This window comes from Nothobranchius furzeri, chromosome 18 (genome assembly GCF_043380555.1).
Source record: "Nothobranchius furzeri strain GRZ-AD chromosome 18, NfurGRZ-RIMD1, whole genome shotgun sequence".
NCBI classification, from domain to species: Eukaryota; Metazoa; Chordata; class Actinopteri; order Cyprinodontiformes; family Nothobranchiidae; genus Nothobranchius; species Nothobranchius furzeri.
In genome coordinates, this window is record NC_091758.1 from 7,732,105 (window position 1) to 7,757,214 (window position 25,110).

Below are 25,110 nucleotides of genomic sequence, written 5' to 3' on the forward strand. Positions count from 1 at the left end.
CAGTAATGAATGGAAAATAAACTTAGCGCATCTCTCCCTGTTCCTGTTAGAGCGGTCTCCCAGCAACGGACCAATAAGGACGATCCAAAGAGTTCCAATGAAGACGTTTTGTTCTCATCCGAGGAGCTTTGCCAATTCTGATCCCCTCGGATGAGAAGCAACATGTCTTCAAGAAACCAAAGACGTCCAGTTGCCTTCATTGGAATCCTTTGGATTACCGTGACCTCTGACCTGGATGATTGAGAACCTTCACCACCAATAAGGATGCTCAGACCCCAGCATCACCCCAGCTCAAACACCAACCTGGATCAACCACTGCACACATGTCTACATTAGCCCTGCATATTAAATCATCATGGCCAGAGTGTCTTTGGTGAATTAAAAACAACAGTCAAGCATATTAACCTCTAAAACTGGTTGGAGTTAATAAGTACAACAACGCAATAGTTGCTTAACCCTCTGGAGCCAAGCGTTGCAGACTTGCAATGTTAAAACCTACCTGTCTGGTTACTCAACATACATATTTCATGAGCATGTTTTAACTCAGAAGTACCACTGAAGGACTTAGTTGTTCATCCTTTTATGAAACTTTCAGCCTGCAGGGTTAATGAGGAATCTTTGCTGGCCACAGTTAAAAGTTCTGGTTTTGAGTGGATTGTTAAAGCCAATGTGTCTGTGAAGGTTCTCAGTCATCCAGGTCATTGTAGTCTAAGGAGCTTTGAAAGAAAAGCGTCCGGGCTTCTTTGAGTTGCTTGAAGACGTTTCACCTCTCATCCAAGAGGCTTCTTCAGTTCTAAGGTCAAATGGTTGAGAGTCCCAGATTCAAACCCAGTGGGAGTTTCCCCCCGAAGAGGGAACAAAAGACCCCCTGATGATCTTCTACATAAACACATGAGCCAAGGTGTGAGGGTGGGTGTGGGTCCTATTCAGCCAGAGTTTCGGGTGAGCTCATTGTGAAGCCTGGCCCCACCCTATCATGTGAATTCCTGAGGTCAGATGGCCCAGGATATGCGTGGGCGTTGAGGCATCTGGGAAGGGATCTCAAAACTGGATTATAGATGGCAGACAGTTGGTGTTGTTGTTAGCCAATGTCGTTTTAACACAGCGGAATCAAGACGTAAGTTGAAGTGTAAGTGTTGCAGCTATGGAGGTTAACTCATGAAACTCACACAGACTCTAAAGATTCACCGTTTTAGAGCTCGGCGTCAGACGGCCAGTCCATTACATCCGGGTACCGCTCACACACCCATCTTTCGCCAGGAGCTCGCTTTTATTTACTAATGTCACAGGTCAAAGGTAACACACACACGTCACTTCCGTTTTTCCATGCCTATAAAAAGAACAAACCCGACATATACACATAAACACACAACATCAGAACATAACACTTAACAGTTGTAAACCACCGCCTCTGTTCAAAGATGGTTGCTCACAGTGGACATAAATGGCTTCCTTTACTCCTCTTTCAAACCATCTGTCCTCCCTGTCCAAAATGTGAACGTTGGCATCCTCGAAAGAGTGACATTTGTCCTTTAGATGCAAATGAACTGCTGAGTCCTGTCCCGTGGAGGTGGCTCTTCTATGTTGTACCATGCGCTTGTGAAGTGGCTGTTTGGTTTCTCCGATGTAGAGGTCTGGGCATTCCTCACTGCACTGTACAGCACACACCACATTGTTCAGTTTGTGTTTAGGAGTTTTGTCTTTCGGGTGAACCAGTTTCTGTCTGAGTGTGTTGCTGGGTCTGAAGTACACTGGTTTGTTGTGTTTGGAGAAACCCCTCCTGAGTTTCTCTGATACACCGGCTACATAGGTGTAAGGCTACATAGGTGAAAGGCTCTTGGCTCTTTTAAAGGGAGAGCACCCAGCCACTGGTACAGATATGTGGATGACACCTGGGTCAACATCAAAACACAAGAAGTGTGTGAATCTCTTGTCTCAATGATCCTAGGAGCTAAGTTGTCTGATGCTTTCTGCCTCATGGCAAACTTGGTCCTAGGTGAGGGATCAGACAAAGAGCAGCCCGAAGACCTCTTATGATGAATTATATAAATGGAAACCATGTTCCCTCGGCCGGACGTGGGTCACCGGGGCACCCCTCTGGAGCAAGGCCTGGAGGTGGGGCACGTTGGCGAGCGCCTGGTGGCTGGGCTTTCACCCATGGAGCCCGGCCGGGCACAGCCCGAAGAGGAAACGTGTGCCCCCCTTCCCATGGGCTCACCACTCGTGGGAGGGATCAAAGGGGTCAGGTGCAGTGTGTGACGGGTGGTAGTCGAGGGCAGGGTCCTTGGCGGTCTGATCCTTGGCTACAGAAGCTGGCTCTTGGCACATGGAATGTCACCTCTCTGGAGGGGAAAGAGCCTGAGTTGGTGTGTGAGGTTGAGAGGTTCAGACTAGATATAGTCGGACTCACCTCAACGCATGGCTCTGGCTCTGGAACCAGTTTCCTTGAGAGGGGTTGGACTTTCTACTACTCTGGAGTTGCTCCCACTAAGAGGCGCCGAGCAGGGGTGGGCATACTGGTTTCCCCCCATCTTGGTGCTTGTACATTGGGGTTTACCCCCGTGAATGAGAGGGTAGCCGCCCTCCGCCTACATGTGGGGGGACGGGTTCTGACTGTGGTCTGTGCTTATGAACCAAAACATTAGTTCAGACTACCCATCCTTTTTGGAGACCTTGGAGGGGGTGCTGGAGAGCGCTCCTTTCATTGACTCCCTCGTTCTGCTGGGGGACTTTAACGCTCACATGGGCAATGACAGTGAGACCTGCAGAGGTGTGGTTGGGAGGAACCCCCCACCCCCACCCCCCCACCCCCAATCTGAATTTGAGTGGTGTTTCGTTTTTGGACTTCTGTGCCAGTCATGGATGTTCAGACATAAAGGTGTCCATATAAGCTCTTGGAACCAGCTCGATGATTGACTTTGTTGTTGTTTCATCTGACCTGCGGCCGCATGTCTTGGACACTCAGGTGAAGAGAGGGGCGGAGCTGTCAACTGACCACTACCTGGTGGTGAATTGGCTCAGATGGTGGGAGAGGATGCCGGTCAGACCAGGCAGGCCCAAATGTATCGCGAGGGTCTGCTGGGAATGTCTGGCAGAGTCTCCTGTCAGAAAGAGCTTCAATTCCCACTTCTGACAGAACTTCCAAAATGTTCCGGGGGAGGCGGGGGACATTGAGTCTGAATGGACCCTGTTCTGTGCCTCCATTGTTGAGGCGGCCGACCGGAGCTGTGGTCGCAGAATCGTCGGTGCCTGTCGTGGTGGCAACCCCCGAAACTGCTGGTGGACACCAGCGGTTAGAGATTCTGTCAAGCTGAAGAAGAGTCCTATCAGATCTTTTTGGCCTGTGGGACTCCAGAGGCAGCTGACGGGTACCGGCAGTCCAAGCGGAACATGACTCAGGTGGTCGCCGAGGCAAAAACCCGGGCATGGGAGGAGTTTGGTGAGACCATGGAGCAAGACTTCCGTACGGCTTTGAGGAGATTCTGGTCCACCATCCAGCGCCTCGGGGGGAAAGCAGTGCGCTACCAACACTATCTATAATGGGGACGGTGTGCTGCTGATCTCTACTCAGGATGTTGTGGATTGGTGGGCAGAATACTTCGAAGACCTCCTCAATCCCACAGACACGTCTTCCAGTGAGGAAGCAGAATCTGGGGACTTTGAATTGGCCTCTCAAATCTCTGGTGCTGAGGTGGTTAAAAAGCTCCTCTGTGGCAAGGCTCCAGGGGTGGATGAGATCCAACCGGAGTTCCTTAAGGCTCTGGATGTTGTGGGGCTATGTTTGGCTGACACAGCTCTGCAATATCACGTGGACATCGGGGGCAGTCCCACTGGACTGGCAGACCGGGGTGGTGGTTCCCTTATTTAAAAAGGGGGACCACAGGGTGTGTTCCAACTACAGGGGGATCACACTCCTGAGCCTTCCTGGTACGGTCTATTGAGGGGTTTTGGAGAGGAGGGTCCGTCGGATTGTTGAGCCTCAGATTCAGGAGGAGCAATGTGGTTTTCGTCCTGGCCGTGGAACACTGGACCAGCTCTATGCCCTTAGGGGGATCCTGGAGAGTGCGTGGGAATTTGCCCAACCTGTCTACATGTGTTTCGTGGATTTGGAGAAGGCGTCTGACCGCATCCCTCGGGGGGCTCTGTGGGGTGTACTCCGGGAGTATGGGGTACCAGGCCCTCTGAGACGGGCTGTTAGGTCCCTGTATGACCGGTGTCAGAGCTTGGTTCTTATTGCCGGCAGTAAGTCTGGCTCGTTTCCAGTGAAAGCTGGACTCTGCCAAGGTTGCCCTTTGTCACCGATTCTGTTCATAACCTTTATGGACAGGATTTCTAGGCGCAGCCAAGGTGTGGAGAGCATCCGTTTTGGTGGCCTGAGGATTAGGCCTGTGCTTTTTGCAGATGATGTGGTCCTGTTGGCTTCATCAGAACGTGATCTTCAGCTTTAGCTGGAGCGGTTCGCAGCCGAGTGTGAAGCAGCTGGGATGAGAATCAGCTCCTCTAAATCTGAGACCATGGTCTTGATTCGGAAAATGATACAATGCCTTCTCCGAGACAGGGATGAGGTCCTGCCCCAAGTGGAGGAGTTTAAGTATCTCGGGGTCTTGTTCACGAGTGAGGGAAAACTGGAGCGTGAGATCGATATGCGGATTGGTGCTGCATCTGCAGTGATGCGGGCGTTGTACCGGTCTGTCATGGTGAAGAGAGAGCTGAGTCAGAAGGCGAAGCTCTCGATTTACTGGTCGATCTACTTTCCTACCCTCATCTATGGTCATGAACTTTGGATAGTGACCGTAAGAACGAGATCGCAGATACAAGAGGCCGAAATGAGTTTTCTCTGAAGAGTGGCTGGGCTCTCCCTGAGAGATAGGGTGAGAAGCTTGGTCATCCGGGAGGGCTCGAAGTAGACCCGCTGCTCCTCCACATCGAGAGGAGCCAGTTGAGGTGGCTTGGGCATCTGGTCAGGATGCCTCCTGGACGCCTCCCTAGTGAGGTTTTCCGGGCACGTCCAACTGGGAAGAGACCTAAAGGTAGACCCAGGACACGGTGGAGGGACTATGTCTCTCACCTGGTCAGGAAATACCTTGGGATTCCCCCGGAGGAGCTGGCCCAAGTGGCTGGGGAGTGGGAAGTCTGGGCCTCTCGCCTTAGGCTACTGCCCCCGCGACCCGACTCCGGATAAGCAGATGAAAATGGATGGATGGATGCATGGCAACACAATGTTTCTCATGAAGCTGAATATATTTTAAAAAATACAAGCTAAAACACAAACATCTAAATAGAATGAACTGAAGTAAAATGTTAGAACAGAAACAACAATTCTTCCTGCTTTCCTGATATTGGATCTTTTTTTTTTTTTTTTGCTCGTGAAAGTTTTTCTTCAATAAATGCTGTTAAAATGATGCTTTGCTGCATTTTTGTTGACAATATTAAAATACAGTTGGAGGTTTATCCTTTTTCTCTGCCTCTGGATCAGCTGATCCACGGGTCTTACAGCTGTGGCACCACAAAGTAAAGCGAGAGAGCGTTCACAATCGTGTTTTATTACTAAATGGGATAATCAGCTGAAACAGTTGTGGGAAATTTGTTGAAACTAAATCACAGGAGATGTCCAGTGTTTGAAGCCTGTGTTCATAAACACACTGCTTTTAATTTGCATTAACAAGCTGTTTGGACTTTACTGTCACCCAGAATATTTTCCTAAGGATGTTTATGTAAAACCAGGTCTGAATAACTGATGTCACCCTGTCTTCTTTAAACGGGCGAAGACTTGCCTTCAAATTTAAAATCTGTTCCTCTAATTACAAGTCAGGCAGGATAGCTCAATGGCTGCTTTCAGGCGAGCAAGGTGTTGGGAGACCCTTGCTTTACAGGGTTAATGAAAAGTCACTCAGACCCCCCACTGCCCTGTGGCCAGAAAAACGCAATTGCAACTTCAGACTGGCGGGCCGCCAAATCAGCGGGATTAATGTTCTATTCATCCTGGAAGGAGTCGAAGCTTGCTAAACTCAATAATGGGCCATTCCCATCTGTCCCGGGTCGGCCAGGGCCGGGTAGCCCCAGTCGGCCCCAGCCTGGCCCGGTTGATTCCACACATCCTTGCCTTAAGCCCATGTGGGCTGATTCTACCCACCAATCAGAGGCTTGCTCTACTGGAAGGTGTGAATTTGCTGTCAGCAGTGGGTGTGTTGGCCCTGGTCCTGAAGCAGACCCCCTCGAGAAGAGGGCTGAGAATGAGCCTTGGTTGGCCCAAATACCAGGCCACCCAGATATGTAAACAACCTACGCTACCCGGCCCGGGCCGACCCGGTACAGATGGGAATGGCCCATAATTTTTCTTCTCTTCTTCATGCCTGGTTCAATTTGGTGAGACAAGCAGTTGTACTCCACTACATCTTTTCACACAGAACTAAAATAACTTTTGCCGCCTGTTGAAAATAAACTCATTCTTGGCATCAAAATGTGTCATTGAGACATCATACATGGGAGCTGTGTGCGGTGATAGGAGATGTGCTGGATGCTACTGTTTCATGGACTGTTGACGGTGGTTTGACGGATGAGGGCCCAGCGCCTCCAGGTGCTGAGACGAGACGTTTATGGGGGTGGGAGTGACTGTTTGAGTCGCATTCTGGTGCTTTGGTTAAGGGGGTGGTATACAGTGTGTCGAATGATGTTTCTGAATCTGAAGAGTGGTGGTGTGTTGGGGTCGGGGCATCTGTCGGCTGGTGGTGTGGATGAAGGGGCAGGTGTGGTGGCGGTGAAGGATAAGAGGACGTTTTTGGCCTTTCTGGTTAAGGCCTTGCGGAGGGTGAAACATGTGGCAACCAAGCCCCCATAATTCGGGTCTGAAATTGAAGCCAACACAGAAGTGACAAAAAGTGCGGTTCCGCCCTCATCCGCTGGGGCTGGTGTCAGAAGTGAGCAAATCCTCATTACTCCCATGTTAAAAATACCAATTTCACAGCAGAAATAAACATGTTTTCTAGTTTTGAGGTTTGCTCTTTTGAACTTGGACCTTTTCCTCTACTTTTTGTGGCGTTGACTTATCGCCCGCCTGGACTGACTGTGGAATTTCTAAAAGACTTTGCTGATCTCTTGGCAATGAATGTGTTGAAATATGATAATATTTTGATTGTAGTAGATTTTAACATCCATATTTGTTGCCCTGATAACCCGATGGTCGAGGAGTTTTTGCACCTATTAAGTTCCCTGAATCTTTCTCAGTGGGTTCAGGGTTCTACACACGTGAAGGGACACACTCTTGACCTAGTTCTTTCCTCTGGTCTTCAGTCCATTAATGTGGACACGTTGAGGCCTGTTTTCTCAGACCACTCTCCGATTTTATGTAATTTTAGTGTTCCATCTCTTCCTGAGAGGCGCAGTCGTGCCATAAATCCTGCTAAGGTGGCGAGATTCAGTGAGTGCTTCAGTCTAGCAGGACAGGATCTTCTCTTAGCCCACCTCCCTGTTGAATAGTTTATTACTCGTTTTGATACACTATGCACATCTGTTTTTGATGATGTTTCTCCCTTTAAGATTAGGAAAGAAGAGCATAGGGCAGAGCCGTGGATGTCTGAGACCCAGGCCTCCAGGCAGGCCTGCAGGAGAGCTGAGCGAAAGTGGAAGCAAGACAAACTTCATGTGTCCTATGAAATTTATAAAAAGCCACTTTTTGATCACAGGGAAGTGGTACGACAGGCTAGGATCAGATACTATGCCAACATTGTGGAATCAAATTCTCATGACCCACGCACTCTCTTTAAGGTGATTGATCCAGTACTGGAAACTGCAACTTCTGCCTCCAGGCCCATGGCTGCGATGGCTGGGACATGTGAAGATTTTCTTCACTGCTTTGTGGACAAGATAGTGATGATTCGGGTTGCTATAGTAGGCCGCACTCCTGTTTTCGTGGCACCTATGCCACTTAGGGCAAACCTGCCAGCCTTCCAGACTATATCTGACAGAGCTAGAGGAACTAATTTCTAAGCAAAAACCTTCTAGTTCCCCTTATGATGCTCTTTCCCCAATGATGCTTAAGGAGGCTTTTTCTGTTCTGGCCCCTTATATACTGGTTATCTTAAATACCAGTCTGGCCTCTTGAGTGGTTCCCCTTACTTTTAAGAGGGCTGTTGTACGACCGCTGCTGAAAAAAAAGGGGATGGAGGAAACTGTTAGCCAATTACAGACCTATCTCACATCTACCTTACTTATCTAAGCTGCTTGAGAGGGTTGTATATTTACAGTTGGTTACATTTTTAGACACTCACGAACTCTGGGAGATCTTTCAGTCAGGGTTCAGAGCAGGTCACAGTACCGAGACTGCACTTTTGATGGTTCTTAATGTTTTTTTTAGCTTGTGACGGGGGGATGCTGTCATTCTTTTGATGTTAGATTTGTCTGCGGCCTTTGACACGGTCGATCATGACATACTTTTGGATCGGCTGCAACATTGGGCGAGAATTACCGGTGCAGCCCTACAATGGCTACACTCCTACTTATCAGACAGAAGTTTTTGTGTCAGTGTAGGTGAAACCTCCTCGACCTGGGCGGGACTCAAGTGGGGTGTGCCACGGGGGTCTGTATTGGGTCCGCTTCTTTTTGCCATCTACTTACTACCATTGGGGAATCTTCTTCGGCGGTTCGGCATGCGTTTTCATTTTGATGCTGACGACTGTCAGATCTACCTCCCCGTTCAGCGGGGGGTCGATGGGTCAATATCAAAGCTTGTAGATGTCTTAAGAGGATGTGCGCTCCTGGATGGCTACAAACTTTTTACATCTGAATGACGCTAAGACTGAAGTAATTGTACTTAGCCCTGGCATGTCTACACGCCCATGTGATGCTGTGAATCTGGGCCCTTTAGCATCTAATATGAAGACCACCATCCAAAATTTGGGAGTGCAACTGGACTAAGCCCTTAAATTCGATGCGCAAATCAACCGGGTTGTGCGATCGTGTTTTATTAATTCACGCCAACTAGCCAGAATTAAGCCCCTGCTGTTCAGAGTACATTTAGAGAATGTTACAGACGCTGTCTGTTTTGTGGCCACAAGATGGCCTCGGTGCTCCTCCTGATCTCCTGGCTCCAGCTGAGCCAGGTGTCGCACATTATCCAATCAGGGAGCTTCCTTTAAAAGGCAGCTCCCTCTGTCATTCGAGGAGGGAAGCTTAGCAGAGGCCTGAGTGTTAAAGCTGGTGTTCCTCTTTTCCCTCCTAGAGCTGACTTATTTAGTCTCGTTGTGCAACCTGTGTGGTTTGGTTATTTCTTCCTAGTTCAGAGCTCGTTTTTTCGTCTTCTTTAGAATTCTCGTTAAAGAGTTCAGCTCACCCTTTTGGTGGAGTTTTTGTGTTTATTCTTACTCGTTAAAGAGTTCAGCTCACCCTTCTGGTGGAGCTTTTTGTGTTTAACTCATTCCCTTAGTTTCCCGGTTTAGTCCCGGCGTTTTGTGTTTATTAAGATTATTGTTCTTTGCCCAGTCCTGGATGGTCCTTGTGTTTTGTATTATCATTAATTCCCCAGTGTGGACGTCCTTTTGGTTTTGTATTCATTTTTCCTTTGCCTGCATAAAGCAGTGTTTTTAGTTAATAAACTCCTCTAAGAGAGTAAATCTTGGTTTGGTCTGGTTTTACACACATTTTTCTTTACGCCCTCAAACCATCATCTCCTAGACGAGCTGGGGGCCGTAAAAGAGAATGTCACACATGCTTTTGTTCTTTCAAGGCTCAACTACTGCAATGCACTGTATGCCGGCCTTAGTCAGGGTGCGGCACGCTTGCAGTTAGTACAAAACTCAGCCGCTAGGTTCGTGACAGGCACTAGGCGCAGGGAACATATCACCCATGTTAGCATCCCTTCATTGGTTGCCTGGGCAATACAGGGCAAAATTCAAGATCTTGGTGCTGGCATACAAGGCCTTACAAGGAACTGCTCCAGCATATCTTGGCAACCTTTTGCATAGACATGCCCCCTCGCGGGCCCTTCGTTCAGCCGGCAGGGAACTGTTGATCATTCCACGCACTAAGTGCAGGTCATGGGGGAACTGTGCATTCTCGATGTTGGCACCTGCACTTTGGAACCAGTTGCCTTTGGTGGTGCGTCAGTCACCCTCACTGGGGTTTTTTTAAGACTCGCCTTAAGACCCATGTTTTTGTTGAGTACCCCATTCTCCTGGAGTACCCCCCACAGGGCCCCCCGAGGGACGAGGTCAAAAGCCTTCTTCAAATCCACAAAACACATGCAGATTGGTTGGGCGAACTGCCACACACCCTCCAGGATCCCCCTAGAGCTGGTCCAGTGTCCCACGGCCAGGACCCAAACCACACTGTTCATCCTGAATCTGAGGTTCGACAATCTGACCGACCCTCCTCTCCAGAACCCCTGAAAAGACCTTACCAGGGAGACTCAGGAGTGTAATCACCTGTAAATAAATAAATCTGGGAAAAAGTAAAGTATATTTATTTCTATTAAATCCATTTGAGCCAAAAAAAAAAGACTGTGATCATTCAAAATCTTCCTACATTCATCTTGTAACCCTAAAAATGACAAACCAGGTAAAACAAACGTAGCCAAATATTTTAATGCATTCCTGATATATTGAAACGTTTCGCAGTTAGCTCACAAAAAAGTTTTTATGCCAACATATAAAACTTTACAAACATGTATACAAGTATACATCATGAAGGAAAAATACAGTTTGGCAGGGAGGAAGTCACAGTTTGGTGAGGAATCTGCAGTAGTTTGCTTTACAGTTTAAAGTTACTAAATACAGACATTTTTTTCTCAAATTTATGAAAAGCAGCGCCCCTCCCGCCTGTCATCTGGAGTTGTAGATGCTTATTCTTATCTTAAGAATACCGGCGTGTACTTCTCAGAATTCTACTGCTTTAACTCGGTTTTTAAAACCGTAAGCGGCAGTAAGAAACCAACACAGAGATTTTGGGAATAACTTCAATCTACTGGACTGAAACCTCCAAACCTCTGGATCGAGGTTTGGTTTGGAGTAGCTTTTCCTTCTAAAAGGGGGTCAATATTTAAGTTATGGAAGCGGATTAGGGACACGGGGAAAAAAACAAACAAAATAACTCAGATGTCAGAGACATAATTTCTTTTTTCAGTGGCCCTAATGCTCCCTTGTATTAAACATGATAAAAAAGTATTTGTACTTCACGTTGCTCCTCTCACCTGATTAATTACAACCATTAACATCCTTTTCCAGCTGAGAAGTGAATGAAACCGGCGCCAGCAGCAGCCCAGGAACGTTGCAGCAGCTACTAGAGCAGATTTGTCAGTGAGGACTTCAGCTCCACCTCAAATAGGACCGATCCAGAGGCAGCTTTAGTCTGGTTGGTCGGCTGTGTCGTCAAAAGGCTGGATTTACCGGCTACTAAAATGAGCTCATTTCCATTTATCTGGATGAATTTACTTTTTCCTCATCTTCCTGTATTTTTTCTCATTAACTGAAGAAAGCTCCAGCCCTGAAACGTAGTCCGTTGTAGTATTTTTGTGAACTGGCGCGTTCGAAAACATTGACAGAAACAAACATTTAGAAAACCAGTTCCTTTATGATAAGATAGTCATCATCTTTCTGCGTGTTCAGAACATGGAAGCATCTGAAGCAGAAGGGTTGAACATTCATCCGTTTCCAGTAAATAAATATAAAACAAAACAACACACCCAATCTGGATTCACTTCCTGGCTCTGCTCATCTTTCATCACTGGCCTGAACCCCCAACACTAATGATGAAAATCTAAATGACTGCGGCATATTATTGTTACAGAACCCTAACCCGTTCACAACACAGGAGACATCAACAGGATGAGACCAGTTGAGCCCAATCCCAGATTATGCCCTTCAGTCTTGTGTCACAGAAGTAATCTAAAGATATTTGAGGCCTAAATGAAGAGAAAACAAACAAATAAGGGGGAAAAAATAGTTCAGGACACTTAAGTGATTTTCAAAAAGGTAAAATGCACTTTGGTGAGGGAAAAAGCCGAACTTCAACAGGGGCTCGGTGCTTTTCCACCACACTAAACACTACTGGAAATTTCAGACTCAACAGAAAGCTGAATGGTCCTACGTGGGCTCCAGTGGTGTTCACAGCTTTAACCTTTGTTGATGAATTAGTTTGGGTGAAAAAGGAGAAAAGTTCTGCCGAGGCCCGGACAGTTGGTGGACCGATGGACAAGGACGAACCCCGGCGACGAGTTAGTGGACGGCCAGGATCACCTTCTCACTGGACAACCTCGAAGTAGTGCAGGATGGCCATGATGTGCTGCGGCATGAACACGTAGCCGGTGTAGATGGCCATGCCGGCCACAGAGATTAACAGAGAATCTGGGTGGGAGCGTTAAGGAGGACGATCCGACAGATTCAGTTTCCACTGAGAGGAGGAAAAATATAAAGCCACAGCTTAACCCAACTACTGATTCAACCGGGACCCATTAAAGCAGCAGAGCTACAACATAAAGGGCTTAGAGGACAAGCTTGAGAAGAGGAATGTATGCGGGTCATATAAAATCTGAAAAAGCATAAAAAGTCAAATAAGGCTACGTTCTCTGCTACCTTCCTGTTTTTGTTTACGCTAGGATTTAAATGTAGCTGCCATCTTCAGACTGCAGTCTGAACGTCCTGCAACCCCAAAGTGACCTGCATGTTCAGAAGGAGACGGCGAGCTGTTTACAAGAGTAAATATGGACGTTCCACATGTTGGAGGGTGTGTGCAGCTCAGACTAGGGTTGGGCGATTTGTAGCATTTTCCCCACCGCCAATTGCCAAAGACAGACGAGATGTTTAAATCCATGCATGTGACGTTGTGACACACAGACTGATTAGCAAACACAGAAGAAGCCCAAAACATAGATTTTTTTTTATTCAAGTGCAGCGCAAATGTTTGCTGGAAGAGAAATTTAGATTTTTCCTTTTTATTTAATTTTGTATTTGTAGTTTGGTAGAGTTACTTATAAACTGCTCATTTTAAAGTGACAATGTGTAGTTTTTAATCCATTTTAAATCCAACCATTCACTACCAATTTCACTGCAGTTTTTCACTATATGGGCATCGGAACGAGCCCCCGCACCGTGAGAAAAAACATCTCAGCTCTAAAGCCAATCTTCGTCCGCGTACGTCACAGGTCACGTGATCAGAAAATCCATGAGTTAGGAGATTGTTTGGGCTGTTGCTGTAAAAAAAGTGAGGCGCAAACCAGAAAAGCTTCTGCCGATCACAATTCAACAACGGATTATGAAAGAATGGATAACGCTCGAAACGCACATTCTTCCTGATGTAAGAGGTTTACTCTTTGTTTTGGTTATTTTGGCGTCGATGTCATCCTAGCGCGCAACGTTCTGTGACTTAAAGAAACGGTGAGAAAGGATGGCAGTGAACGGCTTTACCGATCAGGAAACGGCTGGCAGTGAATGAGTTAATTTCTGGAAATATCCATCAGAATGTTGTAAATGAATTAAAAGATGCCCGGCTGTTGAAAAATATTGGCAGTTTCATAACAGATAACCATAAAATCTGTTCTAAAATACATGGGAGCGGGCGACGCCATGATGGATGCCATGTTTCCTTCTACAGGAGCCCGTGAGGACAAAAAGCATTTGCTGATTTGTAACAAATAACTACAAAACTTTCAACATTAATAAATGCTCGTTTACACATTTACCTCTGCATTCTGTCATTGGAGGTGACCTGTGGTTTCCACCTCCTTTGACAGTCATTGCGATTGATTAAAGGGATCCAGATGTTCTTGTCATTTTGCTGGAGGATGCACTCCCAGAGATTTTTGACCTTAATGGCCATCCGTTAGTAAGGTCTTACTTGCAGTGATTTAGGTACCTACTGCCCCAGTCACTTTACACACGGTTAAAATGTTAAAAAGAAGCCGTGTCTTTGTTTCCCTGTGGTGCCCACCGCTGTGCTATAACATGTTTATTTCTGAACACAGGCTACTGGGTTGCTTTCTTATACGAGTAGAAAATGAAATGAATCGCCGCTGCGTTTGGACGCACTCTGAGGAGGCAGCATTTGCTCGTTGCCAAAGGCTGCACGATCCATTTATGTATTTATCACGTTCATTTTTAAAATAATGAATAATCGTTTCTTAAATTTCCAATTATTTTAATTAATATTTAGTCCAAACAAGCTGAACAGAGTGACCCAGTAACATAAACAATGCATTTGACCTGCTGTGGCCCGAACGTACATTCCTTCTGCTCCACGTGAACCTGACCTGGTCTGATCAGATGCCCCTAAGGAGCTTGCTGTAGAGGTTTTGAGGTTGTGGACTTTTGCCTCAGACAGACTCTGTTTAAATGTTGTTCTGGATGAATCTGCGCTCCGCTGATGCACTCAAAGCAGGTGCTGAATAACGATGAGCGCTACTTAAGCCAAAGTTTTAAATCAGGAAACATTTCTCCAAATGAAATAACCAGGTCTTCTAGACTATCTGAAAGTCGGAAGGGTTTCCACTTTCCACTCGACACAGAGCTGCTGTGCACAACGTCGAGTGCGTCACAGACAGACGCTCTCCGAGCTCCTCCTCAGCGAGCCGCTTGCACGCCCACTGTCAGCAGCGAGGCGAAGGAGGTGAGAAAACGCTCTGATGCATGGATGGAGACCTTTTCTTGATTGTTACCGCTGCGATGTTCTCTGTGTGTAACATGTAAAATATCTGTCAATAACAAACTAATGGGCAAACAAATCGCCTCCTGTAACAGCATTCATTCGTCCCATCGCCCAACCCTAGCTCAGACGATGTCGTACATTCAGATCCAAGAAAATAACGATAATGTGTGTTGTTCGTTTACATTTAGTAGGTCTTCCTGCTTCTCGACTCCTGAATTATGAAAGTGATCTGAGTCAGATTGAAATAAAAAAGGTTTTATTTGTTGTGTTGTCATTAAAAAGCTATTTAATTCTGACTGGATTTATGAGCCACAAAGAGGTCTGATGCAGTCTTAAAAACAATCATCGAGTAGTTGATGTGAACCCACTGTTCATGCTACTTTACGTGGTTATTTCTGCAGTAGGGCTGTCGCAATAATCGCAAGAACAATATATCGCGATATTAAGAAACCCACCGCGCTGCATGACGTGCCACCGCAATTACCGCACTTGATTAAATCTCGCGACAGCGCATGCTGAGAGGTAAAGTCCGCGCTGATCGAGGACATAGTAGGGCACTTTTTTTAATTTCGGTTAGATGTTGCAGCCAAATTTGCATTTCAAAGTTAAACCTCCTGAATATTGTTTTTAAGTTCAGTCAGAGAATGCCGTTACTGCCCTTTGATCTGCATTCAATAAAGTGTTAAAAATGGCCATGTATTTTTTTCTAACATTTTTTTAAATGTGTAAGCACAATGTTTCAAAGGAAATATTGCCATGAGTTTAGTAATTAACAAACAAATTTGCTAAGTACATAAATAAAAACGGGGTGCAATAATATCGCAATATTGAGCTGCCCTGACTCACCGCAGGGGGAATTCCTCGATCGCGACAGCCCTATTCTGCAGAGATATTCAGATATTCCAGCAGGAATTGGAGGCTGCTGCAGACAATCACTGGATTCAGTTAAAGCGTGTGTGACTGAATGGTGATTAAATAAATGTTTACAGGAAACATTTTTCTAATCCAAGTTGTTGTAAGAGGAGAAAACGCACCATTACATGTCTCCCATCAGCAGCCACCAAGTTAGCTTTACAAGAAACTGGTGTAAGTGATAAGCTTCTGGGTGTCTGAAGAGTCCAATACCTCATAGTGACTAAACAGCCTTTCCAGCACTATAATTTATTGTGGGGAAGCATTACTACAAGAAAGAAAGCACTAATCAAACACAAATTGCTTTAACTTTAAGCTAAGTTTATAATCAGGCAGTTGCACAGGAAGCCAATCAAACCACATTAAACAATGCATAAATCTGACTTTGTTGAAGTTTCATAAATCAGGGAAAGGTTTCACAAATCCCACACTGTGTTTTGTTTGATCTGCTACTATAGTAGAATAATCTAGAACAGAACAGGTTTGAATAGTGTAGGTGCTTTACTTCTTGAGCTAGAGCGGTTCCAGTGTCAGGCAGGTGCTGAAAAATGCATAAATCTGGTTTTGCTGAAGTTTCACAAATCAGGGAAAGGTTTCACAAATCCCAAACAAGGCTGTATGCGATCTGCTATTATTGTAGAATAATCTAGAACAGGTCTGAACAGTGTGGGTGTTGTAGTTTTTAAGCAAGAGCAGATTAAAGATGGTCAGAGTAGAAAAAAATTGGGTGTAATGGCCCTTTAGCCATTTCCCGAATCAGAAGCGAACTTCAGCCTTGTCCGGAAATGGGTTCATAGGTTAACCTGATCGGTTATTTGAAGCTATTAAAATCTCGACCTCTCTTGGTTTTAACCGTAAAATCCAGATAAACTTTAATCGTTCAGATACATGGTTTATCACGAAACCCTTCACATTTGATAAATGTCGTATTCCGTTCACAAAGACACTTCAGTTTACTCAAAACAAAGTGTTGTAGCATTGGAATTCGACGCTATGTTAGCTTCTGCTAGTGCGTTAGCTTCTACGCACTTCCCGGTTGGGTGTCCGACACACAAAAGGATACTAAACACGGTCCTCTCCCAGGGCTCCAGCATGTAGAGCGCAGTCACCAGAAGATACTGGTAATAAAACCAGGACAACTGCTTCCAACAGTCTCCGAGGGCCATGGTCCCAACTTCCCTTACCTTTCTGCTACTGTTTCCTGGTAGTGTGACGTCGGTAAAATCAGTCAATCACAACTCCGTCTTCCGATACGCGCCTCTGACGCAACACGGGAGCCACAACTTCCGGTTTTCAAAATAAGAGACAGTGCTACAAGGTGCGTTTACACAGTACGTTGTCGCTCATTTAGCTGCCTCATTACCACCTAGGACTGATTAGTGTTTGTTGTTAGCCTCAGGGACTACCTGGTGGCTTCATTAGCACTTGTAAGTCGCTTTGGACAAAAGTGTCCCCTTAATACATCAACATAAACATGAGTGTCCCTGGGCAAGATGCAGATGCCATGCGTCCGATTCTGACTGCATGTTGCAGCTGAAATTGAGATCATCAGATCAGCTAATGGTTTTCCTGTCTCTTGTGGTTATTTCTGACTTTTATATCATATCTCAAATCAGACTTCCCAGACTTCTCTTGGCATAAAAAATAAATGCCATCCATACAACAGATGCTCACTGGATTGTTGATCAATTTGAATCATTCTCTGTAAACCCCAGAGATGGCTGTGGGACCAGATTGTCTGGTAACATCTTCACCCTATCTAGAAGCAGCCATTGGCTAGTTAGCGTTCTGAACAGGTGCACCTGTGGTCTGTGAGCTTAGGGGTTTTGTTGCACATGAGAAACAGAAGTGGATATTAGCATTGTAATATTCAGACTAGCTGACTTCTCTACCTGGTGCATCCACATTTAAAGGTGCAGTCAGTAACAGAAAAAAAAAACCGGCTGGCTGAATATATGTTCACATTGCATGATTTGCCCAATACCCAGTAGGTCAGGGTGCAGACTTTACTGAGCCTTCATACAAGAACCTTAACAAAACAAACAACAACTGGACTTTTCAGCAACACATCCAGAAAAACATCTGGTCTGACACCGCTCCTGTTGAGCTCCCAGTTTACCCAACAGATCCACCACAAGATGCAAAAGTCACACCTGCTATGGAAAACAGCCTCTATGCTCTAGCAGTAGCTCAACAGGTGGAGCGGGTTGTCCAGTAATCAGAAGGTTGCAGGTTCGATCCCAGCTCCAGACAGAGAATTCTGCTGTTGTGTCCTTGGGCAAGACACTTAACCCACCTTGCCTGCTGGTGGTGGTCGGAGGGACCGGTGGGGCCAGTGCTTGGCTGCCTCGCCTGTCAGTGTGCCCCAGGGCAGCTGTGGCTACATCGTAGCTCACCACCATCAGTGTGTGAATGTGTGTGTGAATGGATGAATGATACACTGTAGTGTAAAGCGCTCTGGAGTCCTTACTCTGAGAGGCGCTATACAAGTGCGGGTCATTTATCATTTATTTACATGCGACTCCATCTTTGGTCATGAACCACGTCCCAGGTCTTTGGTTCAACTCCTTCGTTGTGACTGACCAGAGCTACACCTTCATCGCTGAAGACCCAGCCCTCACCAACTGGTCCATCTCTCCTCCATCCTACCATCACTCAGGAATGAGATCAACACACTCAAACTTCTCCACTTGAGTCAGAGACTCACCACCCTTCCAATTCAAGAGACTAGCAGCATCCGTGGTAATGACGTGGTGTTAAGGATAAAAGAAAACCAGAACAAAACCTGTGGTTTTCCCCTCCTTTGTCTATCCAAGTATTTTTATTTTAAATTAGGAATGACATGGGATGGTTTAAATGACTTGTTTGAGATCATTCAGATCAAAAGATTTAGTCCTCTTGGCCACAGCAGGAGTGTCCACCTCAACCAGGAAAACTAAAATAATACATGATGCAAGGTGAGAAGAGAACCCTCTGATGAGTGGTAGTGCAGCATCCCTCACCACTAGCTTCCTCTGAGCAGCACAAACTTCAGCGTTGAGAGGGAAACTGATGGCACAAATAAAAAAGTCTACAATACAGCACCCTCAGTCGACCTCAACAGTGGCTGGCAAGGATGTTAAAAAAATGGTAGACGTCATCTTTATCAATCACAGCCACTTCTGTGGAGCACTCAGAACATGTGACTGGGTGGTAAACCTCATCAGGGTCCGTGGAGCTGGTTGGTGCATCTGCAGGGGGTTCGACTTTCTGTCCTCTTTTCCGCTTTCTTTGCTTCCTCAGCTGCTTGGTTTTGTAGCGCAGCACCTCGTCTCGTTTCACCGTGCAGTTCATCACAAACATGGCTCGATACTGCGTCCGGTACTTCTCATGCCTGAGTGAACGCAACAAGAAGCTTCAGACCACACAAGGTGTGGATGTCACAAACGAGTTTTCAGTGAACAGACCATCAAGTTTTTCTAGTACATGAAAAAACGATGAGTGTGTGTTCTATCAACCAAATATCTAAACACTGGGCACATTTTAACGAAACTCAATGGTCGTCAGTGGATTTACAACTGATTAATGTATGAAATCAACCCGATTCAAGTTGGCCACCGTAGAACCAACTAGGGTTGTCACGGTGTGAAAATGTAACCTCATGGTCATTGTGACCAAAATTACCACGGTTTTCAGTATTATCGCAGTATTTTTTTTTAAACGTGTTACATTTTCACACAATTAAATAAACCCTGTATGTCAGGAAATATTGTCCTCAGTTTGTGTCTAAATTTTGTTTATTCTAGGGCTGTCGCTGTTGAGGAATTCCCCCTGCGGTGATTCAGGGTGGCTTAATATTGCGGTGTGCGATATTATTGCAGCACTTTTTTATTGCAGTACTATCTAAACATAATGTTTACACATTTAAAAAAGGTTAAAAATTGCCGTGCCTTCTTTTATAACACTTTACTGAATGCAGATCAAAGGGCAGTAACAACACAGATCGCAGTAACGTTTGTTTGTCCGACAGTCGGAGTCCGACTGAATTTAAAAACAACAAAATTCAGGAGAAGGTTAAACTTTTAAATGCAAATTTGGCTGCAGCATCTAACAAATAAGAAACAAGTCCCCATTTTGTTTAGTTGTTTAAAATCAAGCATAAAAAATTACATGTACCGGGCGCCGGGCACTATCATTTCACTTTCACACACACGAATGACGGTGATTTATAGCTCGGTCACGTCCTTGTTACCCACAAGGAAAACCAGCATGTTAACCGTATACGGTTTGAGAGAGGATCTGAGAGGGGTGGCAACATTTGCAGCAACACTGAAAACCCTCACGGATGGTGCGCTCGTTGCATTAACGCACACGTACTTGCGTGCGACTCTGGCGAGCAAAGGGAATCTCTCCCGGTTGTTGCTCCACCATCTCGGGGGGGTTTCTTTAGGGTGGATGCATTCCTCCTGCAGGTAGCGAGTGAGCTCCAGCTCGGCTCAAACTCTCTTCGGGACGGTTGCAGAAGCAGTGCTTGTCCGGGACTTCAGCAGGTCTCCGAGCGTTTATTTATTTATTTATTTGCCGCTGGTGGCAGCTCTGTCTTGGCCAAGGACTCTGGCTGCGCAGCAGCTGACGTACTGAAAACCAAAGTGCTCCCAAAGGAGCGAAGTAACGTTTCGTTTTGATACCAGTGCAGCCATCCTTCTCAACATGCATCATTGAGTTGAATCAAGTTCAGTAATCGCGGTGGCCCATGATGCAGCACGATGGGTTTCTTCATATTGCGATATTTCATTTTTGCGGTTACCGTGACAGCCCTAGTTTATTTGTTTACATTTTTCCCCTTTAGTCTTTAAAATACCAATATTTGCCCATAACTTCTTATTTTATGTCTGTTTGATGTCATCATTTAAAAATATTAGATCAGATGATACTCAGTACTCAAGTAGCCTTCTAATCAGATACTTTTTTACCCTTACTTGAGTAATAAACCCTATATCAGGAAAATATTGTCCTCGGTTTGTGTCCTTCCAGTGAGCTTTGCAGATGTGGGAAAATGTCATCAGGCAGTAATCATTGTTAAATTCATAATTATTCTCGGAGAGAGACCAACTCTTATCTGCCCCTGGGAGCCCCGTAATGCATAGCGTCATTTCAACATGGGGGTGTCCGCGACACGGTTTATATGCAGGTAGCGGCGCTGCGGCTGCTTTATATAGCGACTCGTTGCGTTCTACCTCAACCCAAATCCTCGGATCACGCACTTTAGCTAAAATGCTAACGTTAGCTTGCCTTGCGTTGGCTGTAGAGTTGTGGGTGATGGTCACGCAGATGTGTCATGAGATTTGAAGCGTTGCTGCCTTTCACAGACACTTTTTCTGCACGTGCTGCAAACAGGATAGCCGTCTTCTATCAGCTGTCTCTCGGCATTCTTCAAATATCCAAAAGATGCCCATACTTCCCACTTTGTCTTCTTTGAGGGATAATAAATGTCCTGAGCGCTGCCGTCTCCTCCTTTGACCATTATTTCAGCTTTAGCTTCAAGAAAGTTTTGGTTGTAAACAACAAAGTGCTCATGTGCCGCCGGCAACTTCAGCAGATGATACGGTGGCTGGTAAGGGTCACCGCGCCTACACCGCAGCCACGGTAATCCACCGAGATAATATATTTAAAAAAAACAAGACGGTTATGATTATTGTCCACCTTTTTACTGGGGTTTACCGCTACACCGGTTACCGTGGCAACCAGTGATGGTGCAGATGCTGAAAGTTAACCACATAACAAGTTTACCTTAGTCTGTTTAACAAACAGACTAGTAAACAAACCCTAGTAAACACTAGGGGTGAAAGAAACGATGGCTGATATAACCGCGTTCTGTGGGCCTGACACCACAGGAGGCATTCAACCAATCACAGTCGTGCTTACTCAGTTTGTGGAGGCAGGCCACGAGGAAACACTTTGCCGTTTTCTGAAATTCATTGGCTATTTGACGTATCGATCGACTATCACATGTGATGCAGTTGGTTTGCGCCACACGCGTGACAACGGGCGATTGTGTCACTCAAAAAGTTAGAAGCTAACGTTTGGATGCTAATGAGGATGATGAGACTCATCGGAGGGAAACGTTGCATGTTGTCTGCAGTCCTTGCTGCTGGGCTGAACACAGGACTTGCTGTGGACCAGGACATCTGGATGTAAACCATCTTTCTTGAAAATGGCTCTGTTCTGTTAATGCTGCAGCTTCGAACCAGTGAGTTAGACTGACTGATACGGTTGAACCCTCGATTGCCATACCTCATTGGAATCACGAGACTCCAAGCTTTCAAATGATGTGTAATGAGTATGTGCACATAGAGCAAGACGCTGATTTGACATGAACATTAGCAAAGTCCCATCTGAGAGACTAATTCATGGCATAAAAAATATTGCTGATAAAAAAAGACTGGCCCATCGCCGACAGTCCAGTCGCCCAACCTTACACTACACTGATGCATGAGTCAGAGGCAGCTAACACGCAGCTAAAATGATGAAACTCCATTGTTCCCTTTGTGCTCTGATACATGCGTGACACTGTAAATGATATGGACCCATCTGTGATGTGTCGTGCACCCTAGGGAACATTAGTGCAACCCGTTGTGATATTGCCATACAACTTTGTTTTTGGTTCATGCTAGCTGACACAATCAACAAGAACACACAGCAGGATAGTTGTGCCTGACCTCTGACAGTCCAGGCAGAGCGTCGTCATGCAGGCGGGACAGTTGAGAACAGCATCACTGTTGGGTAAACACCGAGGTTGGCCGGATTTGGACCGGGAGGCTGCATTTGGTTGTTTTCTGCTGTTATACCTGAACAGGAACAGAAATGGGTAAACGGCCTACAAGAAGACAAAAAAAGTACTAGTGGCAGTGTTTTACAGAACTACCGTCTGGCGTCTACCCAAGCCTGGTCCCTGTCATCCTCGTCTGGGTCATACAACAGCTCATCATTGGTAGGAACTACACGCTGTCTCCGCTTCCAGCTGGTAGAGCTGCCTGTAACAAACAGGTGAAATTAACCAAAATCAAAGTGAAGATGAAGTCGTGTAAAGTGACGTCGTACTTGGTGTGTCCTCGTCCTCTGAGTCAGAATCAAAGTAAACTTCGTCATACATCGGTGGATTGGGAACACTGGAACCTCCTACGCCACCGGCACCTGCTCCTTCACCACCGCTGTCTGAACAAAGAGAAACTTCATCACCACCACTTAAACTCTCAGGAATGATTTCATAGCAGTCGCGGAGGGCCACAATGATTATTTAATCACACACAATCATTAGTTGCCACGTCCAAAACAGGACACAATTTCCTTGGTCCAACTAAACTAGTTATAATAACATTTGTTGGTGTCCTACTAGCTGCTGGTGCCCAGGTTCCCTCCATGTTCCTGATGGTGGAGCTGAGCTCCGTCTCCATTTCCTTTTCAAAGTCATCCTCACTGGACGACTCGCTCTCCCCCGTCAGATACTCTCTGATCAGCTTCTTCTTCTGCTCTGCTGTCCCGTTCAGAAGCACATCCAGCTCATCCTCTGAACTGAAACACAACCACAAGAAGAAAATAAAAAACCTCAAATGTTTGGTCTGAGATGACCAGGGATGTGTACTTTTGAAATTCTGGCGATACGATACATATCACGATACAGGGGAGACGATACGATATATCAAGATATATTGCGATACATTCAGTCAGACGTTACAAGCAATTTTTTTTACTGAATTTATTGTAAGAATGTTTAACAGTCCAAACTGATACGTAACATGTTTAACATGAGGTATCTGAACCATGATGGAGGGATTTACATTTCAATGGTGGAAACAAAACCTGTTGCACACTGCTGCAAACTAGCGGGCGGCGATTAAATTGCACAAAACGAAAAGAAAATACACAAATGTTTGCATGTAAATTCTTTCAAGAATTAGATACACGGCTTTTGAATATCGATGTAATATTGCTGGAAAAAATATCACAATATATTGCCATATCGATATTGTCTTACATCCCTAGAGATGACTGAAAATCTACCCGACAAAACAAATGAGCAGCACTGGTGCTGCATCCCTTATTTTAACTATTACTACACAAGTGATTGACAGCTGCTGTCCGTCTCCATCTTCCGTTCCCATCAAAGTTATTTAAAATAAAAACAAGTTGAGTTTATAAGCTCGTCTGTTAGTAGCGATAACCACCTTACAGCAATACCAACAAACTAAGCACAATATAAGGCTACAAACTAGCTTCTTTTGGACAAACTGTTCCCTTCACTTCCACCACGAAGAAAGAGGTGTTCCAGTGAGTAGTATGACATCACATGCAACGGGAAAATATTTCAGCCAAGTAACTCTATGAGTCCAGGTCACATAAAACAGAAACACCAGAGCAGAACAACCAGATAATGCTCGGGGCATTGTGGCCTTGGGGTCTTGGATTCAGTGGGATAAGGTCTTGAGTTCTTCTGAGAGAGTGAATCTGTTAGCGGACTGAGTATGTACTAGCATCTCTTCTCGTCGACAGTGTTTTAATAATACTGTATAAAAGTTGTGTTGAGTTTCATCTGGACCACAGTGTACAAGTCTGCTCTATTATTTTTTTAACAAGATGTACAAAACTCTCGTTCTAGTTTTGTCGTAAATTAACCCAAGAAAACGAGTTTCTAAAAGCCCGTGTGGGTTCAAACCAAGCAGCTTAAATCCATGTTCATTTCCATGGATCATAATAAACAGGCTGTTTGAACCAGTAAAGGGACGAATCACCAGTTAATTTAAAACACCAACCTCACCTTAACGCGCCTCAACGCTGTTTCAGTTGTGATCATTTTGACCCTCTTTTTTATTTTAGAACGATTGCTCACAAACAGATGTCACATAAGATAGAAGGCAACATGCTTTACTCGCGTTTATACCAACATCAATTACGTTTATGAACAGTTTGTTTACATTCGCATAGTTTTGATCAGGCTTTGATGAGCCACCTATGTCCGATGCATCCACCACACACCATTTGAGCTGATGTCTAGTTCATGTAGAACACCGGAGATGCTAGCCACGATGCTAATGTTAGAAACCGTAGTTTATTTGATCCCTACCTGCTCGCTGCCCGCTCCTCGTCACTTGGCTCTTCGACTTCATATGAGTCAAAGTCCTGTGATTTATTCAGCATGTTCATTCTGACGGCTGAAAGTTTAACTATGGGAACATAATTACTTCTACGTAGTGACAGAAAACGACTAGTTCTATGTCACCTTTCCACTTGGTGGAAAACCAACTCCAAACTACCCTAGCGCCCTCTAGTGGACTGGAGGGTTGAGGCAGTTTTTTTTTAAACTGTTTTGTCCGGGAGTCGAACTGCGTGGGTTCGATTCCTGCTCAGTGCGAATACAAAAATAGAAATGTATGCGAAATCTGCATAATAACACTAATTATTACGTAAATAATTTTTCACAATTACCACTTTAAATTTAATTATAATTGTGATGAAGAACCACTAAGCTGTGAAATATATTTGTGATAATACACATGTAAAATTATAGAATATTTATGAAAAATTACATCT

General features: G+C 45.3%; 2 protein-coding genes across 2 annotated transcripts; both read right to left on the minus strand.

Annotated features, from left to right (window-relative positions):
• Positions 1-11,680: 11,680 nt before the first annotated feature.
• Positions 11,681-16,937, minus strand: sptssa (serine palmitoyltransferase, small subunit A). Its single transcript, XM_015942160.3, has 2 exons — positions 16,607-16,937; positions 11,681-12,335 (listed from the first exon to the last, which is right to left on the minus strand). The coding sequence occupies exons 1-2, from the start codon at positions 16,707-16,709 to the stop codon at positions 12,232-12,234; spliced, it is 207 nt and encodes a 68-aa protein (XP_015797646.1). The 5' UTR covers positions 16,710-16,937; the 3' UTR covers positions 11,681-12,231.
• A 1,394-nt stretch (positions 16,938-18,331) lies between these two features.
• On the minus strand, positions 18,332-24,831 carry eapp (e2f-associated phosphoprotein). Its single transcript, XM_015942161.3, has 6 exons — positions 24,644-24,831; positions 22,916-23,094; positions 22,624-22,737; positions 22,448-22,556; positions 22,242-22,370; positions 18,332-18,916 (listed from the first exon to the last, which is right to left on the minus strand). Exons 1-6 carry the CDS (start codon positions 24,721-24,723, stop codon positions 18,640-18,642), a joined length of 888 nt encoding a protein of 295 aa, XP_015797647.3. The 5' UTR covers positions 24,724-24,831; the 3' UTR covers positions 18,332-18,639.
• Between the last annotated feature and the right edge of the window lie 279 nt (positions 24,832-25,110).